The 16,730-nt window shown below is 35.6% G+C and overlaps 4 protein-coding genes across 6 annotated transcripts; 1 reads left to right on the top strand and 3 right to left on the bottom strand.

Moving 5' to 3' along the window:
• Nucleotides 1–1,252: 1,252 nt before the first annotated feature.
• On the top strand, nt 1,253–4,684 carry LOC125590177. The gene is made up of 2 exons (XM_048763362.1): nt 1,253–3,710; nt 3,785–4,684. The coding sequence occupies exons 1-2, from the start codon at nt 2,751–2,753 to the stop codon at nt 4,682–4,684; spliced, it is 1,860 nt and encodes a 619-aa protein (XP_048619319.1). The 5' UTR covers nt 1,253–2,750.
• LOC125590176 lies at nt 4,622–8,318 on the bottom strand. 3 transcript variants are annotated; one of them, XM_048763361.1, is made up of 7 exons: nt 7,912–8,318; nt 6,917–7,778; nt 6,586–6,825; nt 6,118–6,432; nt 5,542–6,020; nt 5,380–5,470; nt 4,622–5,308 (listed from the first exon to the last, which is right to left on the bottom strand). In XM_048763361.1, the coding sequence occupies exons 2-7, from the start codon at nt 7,772–7,774 to the stop codon at nt 4,805–4,807; spliced, it is 2,487 nt and encodes an 828-aa protein (XP_048619318.1). In that variant the 5' UTR covers nt 7,775–7,778; nt 7,912–8,318; the 3' UTR covers nt 4,622–4,804. The 3 variants fall into 3 exon arrangements, with proteins under 3 accessions (XP_048619318.1, XP_048619317.1, XP_048619316.1); XM_048763360.1 differs by lacking the exon at nt 7,912–8,318 and having other exon boundaries at nt 6,118–6,429; nt 6,917–7,904; XM_048763359.1 differs by lacking the exon at nt 7,912–8,318 and having other exon boundaries at nt 6,917–7,903.
• A 1,180-nt stretch (nt 8,319–9,498) lies between these two features.
• LOC106428791 (bZIP transcription factor 11) lies at nt 9,499–10,768 on the bottom strand. Its single transcript, XM_013869544.3, has one exon. It carries the CDS (start codon nt 10,181–10,183, stop codon nt 9,722–9,724), a length of 462 nt encoding a protein of 153 aa, XP_013724998.2. The 5' UTR covers nt 10,184–10,768; the 3' UTR covers nt 9,499–9,721.
• Nucleotides 10,769–11,139: 371 nt separating this feature from the next.
• On the bottom strand, nt 11,140–14,308 carry LOC111207929 (arginine--tRNA ligase, chloroplastic/mitochondrial). Its single transcript, XM_048764372.1, has 7 exons — nt 13,972–14,308; nt 12,476–12,551; nt 12,315–12,384; nt 12,138–12,230; nt 11,912–11,980; nt 11,723–11,821; nt 11,140–11,629 (listed from the first exon to the last, which is right to left on the bottom strand). The coding sequence occupies exons 1-7, from the start codon at nt 14,306–14,308 to the stop codon at nt 11,519–11,521; spliced, it is 855 nt and encodes a 284-aa protein (XP_048620329.1). The 3' UTR covers nt 11,140–11,518.
• Nucleotides 14,309–16,730: the final 2,422 nt, after the last annotated feature.

Raw genomic sequence — 16,730 nt, 5'->3', positions numbered from 1 at the left:
TACAGATTTTTTTGTTGTAATATTTCGTTTTTTTTTATTCATCAATCAAGGTAAAACATTTTCCTTCATGATAGGCGACTCAAATTATGATTTGGACAACCTTAAATACCTTTGCATGTTACATGGGATGGTAATACCAAAACAAATATATGACACCATGACAAAACATTATCATATAACAACTAGTCTAGAAACGTTTTAAATTTTAAACTACCTCTTTATTTTGCTAAAAGCTCTTCTTCATTTCTTTTCGTTCTTATTTTAATCAAAAATATATATCTTTTAACTCACGAATCTTCAAGAATATCCGCAGGTATTCATGTAAATAATTTGGTGTATGTAATCTGTAATGTAGATCAAAATGAAGCTGTTTGAAAAGTTATAATTTGGCCCCTCGAACAAAAGATAGGTAAATAATAGAAAAGAAGTTCCAAACTGCTAGGGCCTCAACTTTTAAGTAAAGGGGACTATGGAGCTTTCTTCAAATGCCTTTGTGGAGAGTAAGAATCGAGATTAATGCCGCTATTGTTGAAGTTCGACCCATGCGCCAATGGCCGTCTTTTGGCTCCTATGTTTTTCTTCAACCCTCTCGAAGATCTGATTCCATTTTCTCAGGTTGATAAGTTTTTTTTACGTCTTGCAAATTGATGTTATAGTGTGGTAGACAATACTTTACAAGTGCGTAGATGTATCATGTGCAACAGTTAAGATGTCAATGAATGGAAATAGAGAAGATGGCGAGATGAAAATTTAGTTAAGAAGTAGGTAACTCAAAATTGATTAAGAACTCTACTCTTGACAGTGACTCTAAGTCCACAAAACGATGGAAATTAAACATTATAAGTTTACAGCAAATATACATATAATCAAAGAATTAGATCATATTTGTTGGATGTATGGCATGGTATATCGTAAGCCAAACCAATTGGTTATAATTTAATACTCCCTATGTATCACTTGATGTTTAAAGTTTTTGCACAAATATTATTAAAATACAAAATCTTAGGTAATTTATCTTGATCATATAAAATAACATTAAATACAATTAATTCAACCAATAAAAATAAATGTAGTATTTTGTAATTGGTCAAAAGTTTCAAATGACATTAAATTTTATCTAGAATTATGAAAACATCATTTATTATGAAACAAAATAAAAATTGTTAAATATCACTTAAAAGTGATACGGAGGGAGTATACAAGAAGCAGGTATGCGTTGATCAAAAAAAGAAAAAAAAAGCAGTTATGTTTGTTCAGGTATCTATGAGAACGAATGTTAACAATAAAAACACCTAATTAGGGATCTATAGTATTAAAGTCGCTAAATCATCATGTGTTTTAGGTCAAATACCGGCAAGTATTGTTCCCTGCACATGACAAATTTCTCATAATTGATTACGGCTTATTAATATTATGTTTTATAGTTTTTAATAACCGCTAGGTTATTTGTGAACTTAAATAACATATCCTTTTATTTAAAATACAATAAAATTAATGCTAGCTGTCTTCAACATGCGTTATTTTTTTGCCCATTTGTTTACAATTTTACCGTATCATAATGTTCATTTTGTATTCTCACTCTAGAAATGTAGTCTAAAGTTTTTTCCAATTAAGTATTTACATTTTTTATTTCTCATTCAAAATGTTGGGAAGTAAATCATTCTACTCTATCAATTAACTCCTTGACTTAAATTACGTTTTTGTATAAGCTAGTATGTTATCTTCAAATACTATAATTTTAAAACTAAGCAATTAATTACATAACTCCTCTATGTATTAAAAGCCTAGATCAAACCACATAAGACCCCCTTTTAATCTCTCGAGTCTTGAGTTGACACATGCAACGATACTCTCAAGAAGGAATACTGTATATGTACTTGAAATAATGGTAGCAAAAAGGAAACTATCAAATAGAAGACCCCTTTATATATAAAAATAAGGGAAGATTACTCAAATAACACTAATCTTTGTTTTTATTACTAGATTAACACTTATTTTTTTTTATTTACAAAACTGTTTTTTGTACCCAAATTGCCCTCATGTCCTTTGTTAACAAAAAACATATTTACTAAAAATGCCATTACCATTTTATGAAAAAAAAAAAAAAAAAACAAAATTGATAAAAAGTATGCCGTTAAAAACCTGCGATACATGATAACAGATTTATTAGTTTCTGGCAAATTTAATTCCTCCCGCAGGTTTACCTTGGCATACTTAATATTGTTATAGACTTTTATAAAAACTCTGCCATGCATTACAATAGACATATTTAAGTTAGCAGATTTGTTTAAGCTGGCAGACTTTTATAGCAGATTTTTAGTCCTATGATAGCAGGTTCTTAATATGTGGAAGACTTTTTTTCGGATCAAAGATTTCTGTCATGGACTTTTTTTATTTTGGCAGATTTTTCAATATCCGAGATGGCAAACTTATATTATCTTACTTTATCTATGGCAAAGTTTTCGTATAATATTCTTTATAGCAAACTTATAAGTTAATAGCATACTTCTATATACGACATGGCAGACTTTTAAGAGTTTTATGTAGTGACAGACTTTTTTAAAATAAACTAGATTCCGGTTTAGTAATTAAACCGAGTAAAATTAAAATTTCTGGTTAAGTTATTACGAAATTGAGCCAAAAAATCAATCATTAATTAACTCCTAGGTTTAGCCGTAACATCTCCTCCAAGACATGTTTTTTCTCATTTACTAACAACTGGATTTCACGTTAATCCCAAAAAAAAATTGATGGAAGGTCTTAAAACAGTTTGTGGTCAGTGGGTATTCGAGAAGGAAAGGTGGATGTTTCACGTTGATAACAAAAGAGGAACCAAAGTAATTCCAGTGAATGACAACACAAGCTTCGAAGATTTGATAAACAAGGTTCACGAGGATTACAGATTAGATAAGGGACAAGTTAACGTTGAATTGAGTTACATGTTCAGCAAGAAGAGTTTGAAGAATCTTAATCTTGACACACCCCCAGTAAAAATTGAGAATATCTGTCAGTTGCAAGGTTTCTTCCGTGGCCTAAAGTTTGAACGAGTTCGGCTATGCGTGGAGGTCACTTATAAAGGCAGCGAAGAGACGATGAAACAGAGCACTCACGGAGAACATGTAGATCAATCTGACGAAGACTCAGACACTGACGGAGAACGGTTTGACTATTGCGATGATTCAGATGGTGCGACTTCAGATGATGAGGACTTTATAGCCTACGGATTACCACTAGAAGTAGATACAGAGATGAAGAAGGAGTATAAGCCACAGATTGGGTCAGCGACAAAATCGAAAAAGGCTGGAGTAGTCATTCCGCATGTTAGGCAACAACTGAATTCTATAAATATAGTTGTTGGCCAAAGTTTTGACTCCAAGTCTGCATTAAAAACACGACTTAAGATCTTGACGATAGTGCAACAATTCGATTATGATGTTGAGTACTCAACACCAACTCTGTTAATCGTAAAGTGTTGGATTAGAGGCTGTAGTTGGAAGTTAAGAGCATCACCAACAAGTAATACTCCTCGCTTTACTGTACGCACCTTTGTTTCTGACCATACTTGTTCAGTTACAGAAAGATCAGCTCGCTGCAGACAAGCAACACCAGAGATTCTCGGATCTTTATACACTGATTTCATTGGTGGAGTGGAGCCAACCATTTTGCCAAGTCATGTGAAAAAATCCCTGAACATGTGCTTTGGAATAAAGGTATCTTTCTTTTACTTGTGTACTCGGAAAGTTTATATATATATCTAACTGTTTCTTACTATTGTAAATGATAGATTAATTACTGGAAAGCTCACCGGACACTGAAATGTGCAAGAGAATTGGTTAGGGGATCCGCAGAGAGTGGCTACCATGAGTTACCTGTGTATCTACACAAGATTAGAGAAGCAAATCCTGGGACATTCACTCGCCTTGTAGTAGATTCTAGTGACAGATTTAAGTACCTTTTCATTGCATTTGGTGCTAGCATCAAGGGCTTTCCATTCATGAGGAAGGTTGTTGTGGTCGATGGCACATTCTTGCAAGGAAAGTACAAAGGGACTCTACTGATTGCATCATCACAAGATGGCAACTTCCAGATATTTCCAATTGCATTTGCGATAGTGGATACTGAAAACGATGAATCATGGAAGTGGTTTTTCAGGCAACTGAGCTGTGTGATACCAGATGATGAAAGACTTGCTATTATTTCTGATAGACACAAATCAATTGGCAATGCAATTTCCGAGGTCTATCCATCTGCCAGCCGCGGAGTTTGCACTTACCACTTGTATAAAAATGTCTTGTTAAAGTTTAGAGGTCGCGAGTTGTTTGGTTTGGTTAAAAAGGCAGCTAATTCATTCAGGCTTTCAGATTTTGAGACCACATTCGATGAGATAAAAGCATTGCACCCAGCTTTGCATGGCTATTTGCAGAAAGCAGATGTACGGAAGTGGGCACGAGCTCATTTCCCTGGTGATAGGTACAACTTGACTACAACCAACATAGCTGAATCTATAAACAGAGTGCTTTCAGGTGCAAGGACTTTGCCGATTGTAAGACTTTTAGAAGCAATAAGGCAAATGATGACGCGCTGGTTTTCGGCAAGGAAGAATGATGCATATTTGATGAAAACAACTCTAACTCGTGGAGTTGAGAAGCTTTTAGAGGTACACTTGAGTTTCTATAACACATGATATTTTATGAACAGAAAACTAACGTTGCATACATACTTTCACAGGGTCGTGTGCCATATGCTAAAATGCTAAGCGTACAACAGATAGATATTCACCAATATCATGTTTCTGGTGTCTCAACTACACACATAGTGAATTTGACAGAGCGGAGATGTTCATGCCGCAGATTTGACATAGAAAAGTTACCATGCGTACATGCAATTGCGGCAGCAGAGGCGACAAAGTTATCAACGATTTCACTATGTCATCAATACTACGACACTCTTCTTGAAGATCCGTGTTGCTCGGGACAACTGTCTGTATGCTGTCGTAGACATGGATTAGTTTCTTCTCAAAATCCACTTCTAAAGCGACCCAGTGGTTACCATTTATCAAGTGGCAAAAAAACAATCGATCCACATCCTTCACCCACTTTCTGTTGTTGGAAAAATCAGAAGGGTAATTGCCATTGAAGACCTTCTTGTAAGTTTCTGAGAACTCCCACGTCTGAGGATCATATTTCTTGTAGTCTCTGACCCACATCTTGACAAACCAGTGCTCAAGAAAAGCTATCCTATCTGAAGAGTATGGTGACGGATTCCTCATATATCTTTTATGAAACATAAGCATTGCAGATGCCATATGCTGTCCAAAATAAATGAGTGTGTGTTAGCCACAGACTTTAAGTTGATAACAGAAAAAAATGTGACACTTACAGAATCTGTTAGCCATCCAAAATCATCTGTTTCCCAGACATTTCTTGGCTTTATTAGCTTCATATAGAAGGGAGTTTCTACATCTTTATCACTGAAATGAATAAATGAAAGCTCAAGTTAGTTTAACAGTAATGAATTATTAAGAACAAATAAGCCACGTACCCAATACTTCGCAGATAATCCATTAGCTTCTTGAATTTTGTCTCAGCAACTTTAGCTAAAGGATCATAATGGGCTTCAGAGACACCTGATATGATCCTCTTCACAGTTGAATTACCTACATATGGATACACTTGAGTCTTTGTCAGCTGTGGCTTGCGTTTTTGCAAAGGTCCATCCAAGATTGATGCCGCCAACTGGTCTAACGTGGCATCTAGGGTGCAATATTTTTTCTTCTCTTCTGAATCAGACCATGTTCCAGTAGAATCTCTAAGTTGTGGAACTACATTCTTCTCCTTCTTAACTTTTTTCAAGCATCCAGCTGGTTTTTTTACTTGATTTTTTCCAGCAACCTTCACACCATCAGTGTCAAGTAGAATAGGAGACGTTAGCTTGACCTTGGATTTGTTGGCTTTCTTTCTAACCACACATTGTATTACCGCATCTGCATCATATGGTGTCTTGTCTTGGACCATCCATGACTATTTGAGTATGTCAAAAACAAGTATAAGTTAATTTTGAATATATAGTTACTTTAACCTGAAATAGACATACTCATAACAGAAGCAAAACACTAACCGGGTCGTTGCTGTTGACTTCATCTTCTTGGTTTTGAACGTCTGCATCATTTTTTGGAGCAGTAGTTTGCATCTGCTCTCTAATCTTAGCAATCTCTTCTTGTAAAATTGAGATTTGATTGCCAAGTACCTGCTCGGTTTGTCCAACTCTTGCATTTATTTTTGTGTCAATCTTTGTGTCTACTGCAGTCAACACCTTCTCAGCAACAACTGTGTCCATATTTTGAACCGTTGCAGTCAATGTCTTCACTGCTTCCATTAGGGCATGCTTGAATCCATCATCTCCACCTGAGTTAAGGCTGGATCCACTAGCCTGCTGTAAAACAGTAAGCAAACTCAACAATAAAATCAAGTAAAAAATAAAATAATTCCACCACGGCCTAACCAATTAAACTCAGCAATTCTATCTCGGCTTAACAAACTAAACTCAGTAATACATACAAGTAAAAAATTAAGTAAGCATACTCACTGTGGTTGTCCTCTTCGCTGGATTTTTTTTCTTCATACAATCATCTTCTTCACTCACAAAATTCCTTTTCTTTTTATTTGCTACTGGTTCATTAGCTGCCTTCAAGCTCCAATGCTTATCATCAAGCTGCTCATGTAGAATGTCTAAAATCATGTTATGAAGATCATCATCAACCTTGTGATCATCCCATTGAGGATATATGTCCGCTTCTGCCTTAACAACGAGATGTCTGACACGCACCTACAAAAAAAAATGTAAAAAATATTAGTATGAATAAATATAGAGAAGTGATGTATTTTCATAGGAGTTAACCATAATATAAGAAACTAACCTTCTGGTGAACTTTTTTCTCTTTTTCATAAAACTGACCCCACTGTATACGGCAACGAGATCCTGACCAAGAGAGAAGAGGAACTTGGTTACCCTCAATATGGTTCCCATATTCATGCCCAATACCAGGTATTGACTCATACAGCCAGATGAGAAGAGCATGTACACATCCACGAAGTGTATATTTTTTCTTTCCTCCAAACGAAACAATTTTAATTGAATTAACCAAGCTGGAAAATCCGACACGCCCCCAAGGATATCTTTCAAATGCTTCTGCGTCTAAGACTCTCTTTGCTGCTTCCAAAGGAATTCTACTACCTGGAGATATTCCAAGTATTCCGACAGATAAGACACATAGCAGGCCAATCATTCTTCTCTTCTCAAACGGCCAATTCTTAATGCGTGGGAGCAATGATCTCAACTCAGATAGCATCGGACCATGTGCAGCAGACACACCCATCTCTTCCCAAAATGGCTTATGATCAACCTCAACCTTATCATCTATGTTGAAAGGCTCACAATTTAAACCTGTTATTTCACCAAACTCATGTAATGAAAACCTAATTGGCTGTCCTTCTATCAGAGACCACACCTCATGGATACTATCGACTACTAGCTGGTTTGTAAGTAAATGGTGAACAGCTTGGGCAGACCAGGTATAATCGAGGTCTTTGAACCTCAGAATAACTCCAACAGCTGATTCTTTAATGGATTCCCATGCATCTATGCCAACTGATTCCTCGACCATCTGTAAACTTGCCAAGTGACAGCTATGATTCATGCTTCGATGTTGCAATGGACATTTTCCCTCCTCATACAGCCTTTTTGGATATGTTTTTGGACAGTCTGATGTACTCATCTCTCTGTCAAAAATGTACAATGTAATAAGACAGACATGAAAAACAATATTTTCCAGAAACATATGAAAACTGAGTTAGACAATTAGTAAATCAATGATACAAAAAAATAAAAGGTTTCTAAAGACACAGAGCCGACCTTTGATGTCAGGAGATATGAATATAAGTGATTCAAGCGGAGATGAGCTTCTAGGAGTGACGAAATCAACAGAACCCAGAATTTCAGAAAGGGGATTTAGGGTTCGTCAGATTTCTGTGATTACAGGATTACTACCCTTGTGAATCGAAGCATTTAGTAGAAGAGAAGGGTGAGAAGAGATTGGAAAATTTAGAAACCAACAGATTTAAGGTTCAGGTCGGGGAAGGGGGGGGGAAGGAGAAGGGGTTTCTTCTGGGATTTTTTTCATCGTTGTTTACGATGGTGAGTTTTTTTTTTAATTTGTTACTTTTCCTTTTCTGAGAATTTTTATTTTAAAAATTGGTTTAATTCTTTTAAAATTAGGGTATTATGGACTTTAACTCACTTTTTCTATTTTTTTTTTTTGGGTATGTTATTCTAGTAATAAGAACTAAGATGTGTGTTATTGTAAGTAAAGGGTAAAAATAAAAATAAAAAGGCTTCTATATATTTTTAATATTCATGAATGAACCATCCGTTATCAATGAATATAAAACAAACTAGGCAGCATCTAAAGGTATAATACTGCCAGTAAAGGGTAGAATAGGATTCCCCATTACGAGTCACGAGGAAATATAACCATTATTTTGTGATGTACTGGTGTATACATATAGAGTACTCATAAATATATATCGAACTTTGAAATTAAAAAAAAAAATGTTCAAAATTTTTTTTTTGTTGAAATGTTCAAAAAAAAAAAAAAAAACTTTGAAATTAAAAAGTCTGAAAAAAACGAGATACGAAAATAAGTTACAAGATGAGATGTGTAAAAGTAAACAATACACGATGCGAAGATTTCACGTATAACTATTGTACACATCAAAACCTCTCAAATTCACTAAAAAATACGTTGAAAATATATTACAAGAATCTGCAGATAGGGCGTTTTGATAACCCTTACATTTGAGTGGCCTCCATACATTACAATTTTTTTCATACATTACAATTATTCTATGTTTCTTTTGCACTGGTTTTTTAAAAAATCTTCTTTCACCAATTCAACACCACTAAAACATTATATATAATATATAAATATAACCAATAAAAAAATAAACCTAACAATCCTCAATTCATCTAACTAGCTAGCTACGTAGTGTAACAGATTTGTAATTCTTCTTATGAATACATCCAAATGCATAAGTTGGCGTTGATATCATGGAGATATCGACACTTTTTGAAGACTAAATTAATACCTTTTGTGAAATTTTGCTTTATGTAAATGTAAGAGTGCTGAGAAAGAAGCTAGTGTCATTTGCATAATACTAGCTCTTTATGAGATTGTAGTTAGGTAAATGATCGTGGGACTTTTTTTAAATAAATGTTGGTCAATTAAAAAGAAACACAGGTTAAGTAATCAAAATAACGATTTGTTTCTCTTTGAAAATAGATATGACATGTTACATGTATTATAAAAGAAATATGCTCCATGTTTCATTACTTGAAGTCAATTACTACTAACCCATTTTACCAAAAAAAAAATTACTACTACCCCCTCAATAAACTAGTAAAAATAGGGCCACTTGAGATATTAAAAGCACTTTGTAGTCATGCGGCAACAGAGCCTTTATTACAAACAACACTCATAACAATGCTTTTACTATATTGCGCCAAAGACGGAACAAACTACAAAAAGAAAATGAAATGGAACAATCGAACAACATACCCATTTATACACATATCTCTCTCTCTCTCTTGCTCTTTGGACATATCTTGCAATCAGACAAAAAAAACGACCCCATTTTGTAATTTCGAGGTTTTTAGGCCCACATTTCTAATACAGTAACGCATCAGAAGATGCCATGAGTGGCTGGTTCATATAAAACATGTTCATATTAAACTGACTCGTGAGGAAATCATCAGACTCTGGACCAGACAGAGTGTTCGAACAGATCCCGTTGGTATTGTCAAGGAAACCGATGATGTCGTTGAGAGATTCGAGCCTGTGGCTGAGTTCATCGAGCTGAGCTCTGAGAACAGAGTTCTCTGCTTCGACGGTTAAATAGTGTTGCGTTGTGATGCTGACACTTGTCACGATCTCGCTGTTCTCTTTCTTAAGCTGATTAACCTGAGCCGTTAGATCGTCAAGAAGCTTCTGTTTCTTCTTTCTTGATCTCCTCGCTGATTCACGGTTTGAGAGCATCCTCTTCCGTTTCCTCTGCTCCATGAGATTCTCCTCAGGTCCTGACGACGTTTGAATCGTCGAAGAAGTTGTTCCAGACGACGACGAGTCCATCCAGCACACACACACAAACAAACAAAGAAGTCTTTTACGAGAAGAGAGAATATTAAAATGGGTTTTCTTGTAGGGGAAGTCAAGAACAGAACAGAACCAAGAAAAAAAGAGTTATTTTTGGAAACTAGGGTTTTGTTTTAATTATACGAGTATGTAAATAAAGATGGAGAGATTTGAGAAACTATGAGACGTAATAAAGCCAGTAAAGGAAGACAACAGAGAAAGATTGAACGAGATGAGTCCTGCGCCTGATTGTGGAGTTTAACATAAACCCAGAGAGGAAGATCTCACTGAGTATAATCGGAGACATGCGTCTCAAAGACCAAGAACTGCTGGTTAAGCATCAATGTTTTTGTCTAATGTTTTTTTTTTGAAAGGTTATTCTCACAATAGCTTAGATCTTTGCAAAATGAACCGTTGAAGAAAAACAAAAATCAAGAGAAGAGGAATAGGAAGGAAGGAGAATCTTCGTGTTGGTTTTTAAAGATTATATTCTCACCACAGCTGAGAACTTCTATAATGAATCGTATGAAGAAAAACGAAATCAGGAGAAGAAGAAGGAGAGAAGGGGGAATGTGAATGGTTTAGGAGAACGAATTTATAGAAGAAAAGTGTTTTTGAGTGTTTCTGCAACTTGACGTGAAGTGGTACATGTGTTTAGATTTTATTGGAGGAAGATATTCTTTATTTATTTTAGTTTCTTTTTTTCTCATTACTTCTTTTTGGCAACTTTTTTTTCTTATTACTCTTTGACTAAAGGCTGGTATTTGATGCACACAGCTAATAATATTCTACAAAGCAGAAGTTTCTCACTAAACAAATGAGGTTCCATACAGTTGATGTGCGGCAAATGACAAAAACAAACAAATGAGGTTCCATAAGGTCTCATGTGTATTGATCCAAGCTTAATATTCGCTTTTCGCATATCAGGCTATCCATCAATTGAAATTACTCCATGTGTCAACATATTAGTTCATGTAAATTATAAGCAGTTCTATAGAAACAGTTTTGTGATTTAGTATATGAAAACAGTTCTCACATACTGTATATAAAAACAGGTGTTCATTTCCAATAAGGTTGGAAATTTTAAGCCCGGAAGAAATATAAATCACAATCTAGACTAGGAAAGATCTTGACAAGTTTAATAGAGTAATAAGCTAATAAAAACACAACCACCAAAACGATACGAGAGAGAAACTGGTGGATAATGGATGAAGAATATGACACTCTCAGTCCCTAGTAACTTATAATATAAATATATCCCCTATATAATTGTCAGCACATAAAAACCTTCTGCCGTATTGGGTTCGGTTTCATTTGCCGATTTGAGTGTAGTCACATCTTGTAAACAGGGGTGATTCCAAGAAGGTGGAAGCATTTCACCATGACTGTGGCCGTTGCTTCACAAAGGAGGAGACGGCTTGTCTCCTCAACTGAACCATTGACCTAAAAAAAAGGTTCAAGTTCATATAAAAGGTAATGCAATCTATTATTATAGGTCAGGGTAAATAGAAGAGTAGAATTTTCTGGAATACTTACCTTGCAACTGGTGTAGAATTTGGTGCACAGTTCAGATAAGTTGTAGAGGTACTCGCACAGCAAGTTGGGCAATAATTTGGTGCACGCTTCCTCAGCAGTCTGAAAAATGTGTTGCAACTATTCGTTTTGTTACCAAGAAAAAGAAATAAGAATGTGAAAATACCATCTAATGAGTATGTGTATTTTTACCTCAGGAAATTGAACCAGGCCAAGACCCAGTGCCCGTTCGTCTGCAAGATCCAATGCTATCTTACCTGTCTGCGATAAATAAAGTAATGACAGATGAAAAATGTAAAATCAGTAAGAAACAAATCCAAGAATATTAGTCTCTAATTTAGTAGAGAATACCACACAGATTGCTATTATAAATTAACAATGATAAGAAATTTTTTTAAGTAAAGCTTGAGAGAAATACCTTTTTCAGCTCATCTATGTCTTTGCCAGACATTCTGATGATTGAGTGGATCCGAGTATAGGTGTAGAGAAGGTAGGCAGCTGTATTCCCTTGCTCAAGACATAAGATGAATATAAATTAAGCATGTGTACATGACTCCTTAATATGTAGACTAGCTGCCAAAAAAAATTCCAGTACCTTGTCACTAAGCATTAGATCATAGTTGAAAGCATAACTTGTGGATCTATTGTTCTTCAGGTCAGCATACCTTGAAGGAAAAAAAACAAAATTAAAACAAGTTAGCTGTGCCAAATTTGTGGAGAGAATCCAGCAGTATAATAAATAGAGATGATGCTTACTTCACCGCACCGTATCCAACTGCCTCAGAGGTTTGGTCCAGTTCCTCGAGTGTCCATTTTATTTCCTTTTCCTCAGCTAAAAAACAGAGAGGAACAACCAAGGGATGAATACGAGGACAAGCGAATGGTTCATCAACAAATACATAACGTAAAGGTTTGTGACATGTACCACGCTTGATAATGAACTAGAAGATTTCTCGGGGGAAAGAGTTTTTGTTTGTTTGTTTGTTTGTTTGGTTAAGAAAGAAAATTAGGAGTTATGTTTATGTTGGATATCAGATAAAGGAGAGGGAAGAGTATATATATGCGTAGTTACCAGGAAGTGGTCATGACTCAATGAGTTCATCACTTAGGTCGGTTTTTACCGGCGTCATCTCACGATTGGCGTGTTGACCACGTATTGTGACTTGAACGGGTCGCTCTACAACACTCGATGTATACACATGTACCACCACTATGGTTTTGGATTTTAAAATATTTTATGATAATTTTGAATAGGTGCTAAAAATATATATATACTTTTATGTGGCTCCCTATTTATCTATATATATATAAAGTTATACAATCTGCCTTTTTTATGCTATTCACGTCACTCTGGAGAAGGTGGGCTTTCTTGCCACATGTCGACGCGCTGGGCTGTCCGTGTATCTCACGCACTTTTTTACGCGCGTCGCTTTGGTCTTTGGTTATTCTAGACTTCTGATTCTAAGGTTCATCCCAATCCGTCTTCTTTTCATTTCACGTCTACTATTTCTGATGAATTTCTGGATTGAATTTCGCATCGGTTCGTCATATATTCGTCTCCTCCAATACGTTACTGATTCATCTCCATTAATACGCATCTTTACTCTATATTCAATGCTTTTTATTCCTCTTTCCGTTGGTGTTTATCCTCCTATAAAAAGGTCATAGCTCATCTCCCAACATCAATCCTTCTCGCTGACTCTTCTCTGTCACTTGAGCTTCCTCCGACAACGGTATGTCAAAACCCGCTTCTCGCTTCTGGTCCTTTTTCTGCAACCACCGTGGAGATTTTGAAGCCTGCTTTGGCTTCTGTAGAGGAGGTACCGGCTAAATATTCAACGGAAAGCTACTCCGCGTCTGATAATGAAGGAGACGAGACTGATTTGCCAACCACCACGACGAAAATCATTGTTTCAGTATGCGAAGTGGGATCAGAAACAGTTCGAGAAAGAAGGCGAAACATATTGAGATTCGGTAGTAGTTGCTGGTTAGATCCTCTAAAGCTCAAATCTTTATTTCAGTTCTTCACTCATGTTCTGAAATTTGTAGTATTGTTTTGTTTCAAAGTGATATTGTCTGAACAGAACGATGTAGGATTTAAACTACATAATGTCAGTGGATATATTGACTTCAATGATTAGTAAGCATTAAAAAGTTCCCAATGGTCTTTAACATAACATCAACACACGGTAGAAGATACTAAAAGACATCACTGATCAGTAACATTAATCAGTTCTTATTCAACAAGAGACAGATTGTTATGGCGTGCGAAGAATTTAATCTATCCCGAGCCAGCAGCCTTTCCCGAGCCAGCAGCCTCTCCTGAGCCAGCAGCCTCTCCCGCTGCTGCCCTAGCAGCCTTCCTCGCCTTATTCCACTGCTCACAGACATCACAACGGAACCTGGGATTGTAAAAAATAGGGCTGTAGCACCCGCCCAAACAACGCTCGCACAAGTTGTAATGCATTGGGTCTGTTGCAGAGGCGGTTTCTCGTCACCACACTTGTCACACGACCCTCGTTCTGGAACCGAACCCGGGGCCATGGTTCTTCCATACTTGTCATATTTGCCACTCCACATTCCCGACATTGTTTCTTTTTCTTTGCTACTTGATGTACGATTTCACGTAGACTTAACTCTCTCCCACCAGTTTTCTTCTATATATTGAAGTAGTTTAACTCTCTCATTTTCTAGACCAAAACATTAGGTTTTTCTGATTTTACCTAGGTGGTAACATTGTCATTTTACCTAGGTGACAACATCGTGATTTCACTTTATTATGTTATTCTATCACATATGCTGCAATATCATGTTTTATGATTACAGTAACGTCATCATTAAGTGTGTTTCTTATGGTGTTTTTGCTCATGTTTTTCAAGAATTTTATTAGTTTATTGCTTATATTTCGTTTTATCTTATATATATATTTTATTTTATGAAAACAATAATTCTATTGTATGTGTTTTTTTTTTCCTTCATAATTTAGTTTATATAAGTTTTTGATTACTCTTATAGATTAGCTTTCATCCGAATCACATACGATTTCATCATTTGAAATCTAATCATTCCTCATCGTATATATAAATAGGTTGTTTTGAGCACATCTACTCATCACATTCTTCTTCCCAAACCTTCATTACAAATTCGATCTTGCAAGCAAAACACTTATGGTGAGTCTCAACTCATTATATAATATGTAATCTTGTGACTATAAGTTTTGCATTTCTAATATCTATAGATTAAAAGTTATAATCTCTTTTAATCCATTCACTCCGCGCCCTGCGCGGGTATCACCTGGTTGAAAATTATTTACAAAGAAAAAGAAAGAGAAGCAAACTTATCTCACGTGAAATCCTTACATCAAGTTGCAAACACATCAAGTTGCAAGAACCGTCGGATTATCCCCACCCTAATATAAGAAAGAATGAGAAGGGGACCTCTTTTCCTATATAACAAAGATGGTGTTCTTGTGAAAGAAGTCACATCTGAAATTAAAGAGAGTTTAAGTTTTTGCTGACTTTTTGGGGTCATTGACATCAAGTATCAATAATATTGTGATGCGCCTGCAATTTCCTTTACCATTATGGTATACTTAAAAAAATATCACTAATTAAATATTTCATTACCTGAAGCCACTAAAAGTTTAACTAATCTCACTCATGAAGCTAGCCATAAACAGGGTTTTCTTATTTTTTGTCGCTAGTAATACTGAGTTATAAAGTGGATTATACAATAGCTAAATATATCTATAGTTAGCCAAGAGAAAACACGTACACTTCGTGGTATTGAATCCTCGTTTTTATTATAGTGCTTTTGGGACCACTTTCTAAGAATTCAGTCTACAATCATAATCAATGGTCAATTATACGAAGCAGATCCTATCATGTCTGTACGTTCTTCAGATTGTCGCAAAACAGAGTCGTATAATAATCAGAACATTGCATATAATGATAAACACTTCAACTTCAAAAACAAAATGACATTTCACAAGTTTTAGATAAACAGCACGAAACTTCTCCACACATAAATTTTATTAACAAACCAAAAACATTGCAAGTAACATTTATGTATAAAGAGACATAAAATCAACCAACATATAGGAATCATATATTGAGATCAGAGACCCATATACAATACTCATAAAATCCATTTTACATCATAGGAAAATCAAGATTCTTTAGGCCCATGGGTTTGTCTCAAAGTACTCCATCATCTCATCATACATCTCCTTCATCCCATATTCAAATCGAAAGCCTTCGTTGATGAGTTTTTTTCGGAGGATAGCGTCAGTTTCGCACTTGATAAGCACTCTTCAAATCTGCCAAATTCACAACCCAAAAAAAAAATATGATGAGAAAACAATCAGAACTTCTTTTTCAATTAAAATTTGCAATTTCAGTGGAAACAAATGCTTACTCTGAAATAACATTGTAATGAGGATATCTTTGTCTGAGAAAATCCGCAATCTCTGGAACATTTGTGTTGTGAGAACAGAAAATAGCGACCAGAAGCTGTTTCTTTCTTCGTAAGAAACAAATGTGCACGTGCTAGGTCGGCCACGTGGATGAAGGAGATGGAGCCAGATGGCTTCTGCATTTCTTTGAGACCGATCAGATGCATTTCTTTCCCTAACAACAAAACCAATCATCTTGTCTGTGAAACATTTTTTCTTTTTGATAAGTTTGTCCGTGAAACGTTAAAAAAGAAGAGGAGATACGTAAACTTGAAAAGTCTCACCAGTGCCAGTTCAAAACCACCACCAAGAGCTACTTCTTCAACTGCAGCAAAAAGTATAATAGTCTCAGGCTATCTTATTGAGAATTATCAAACTAAAGAATTTGAACTAAAGTCACCTTCCATGAGGGTGCCCACAAGATCAAAGGATATATCAGGCATAAGCGACATATCCCCTGCCAAGAGAAACGAGATTGTCATAACACAGTATATGCTTCAAACTATAAACACATACAGAAGAAGAAACTATTGGTACCAGTCTTATGAACTTGGTGGA

The sequence above is a fragment of the Brassica napus genome, chromosome C7, assembly GCF_020379485.1.
Source record: "Brassica napus cultivar Da-Ae chromosome C7, Da-Ae, whole genome shotgun sequence".
Taxonomy (NCBI): domain Eukaryota; kingdom Viridiplantae; phylum Streptophyta; class Magnoliopsida; order Brassicales; family Brassicaceae; genus Brassica; species Brassica napus.
Note: the sequence above shows the minus strand (reverse complement) of the source record. Positions and strands in the feature narration are given on the sequence as shown.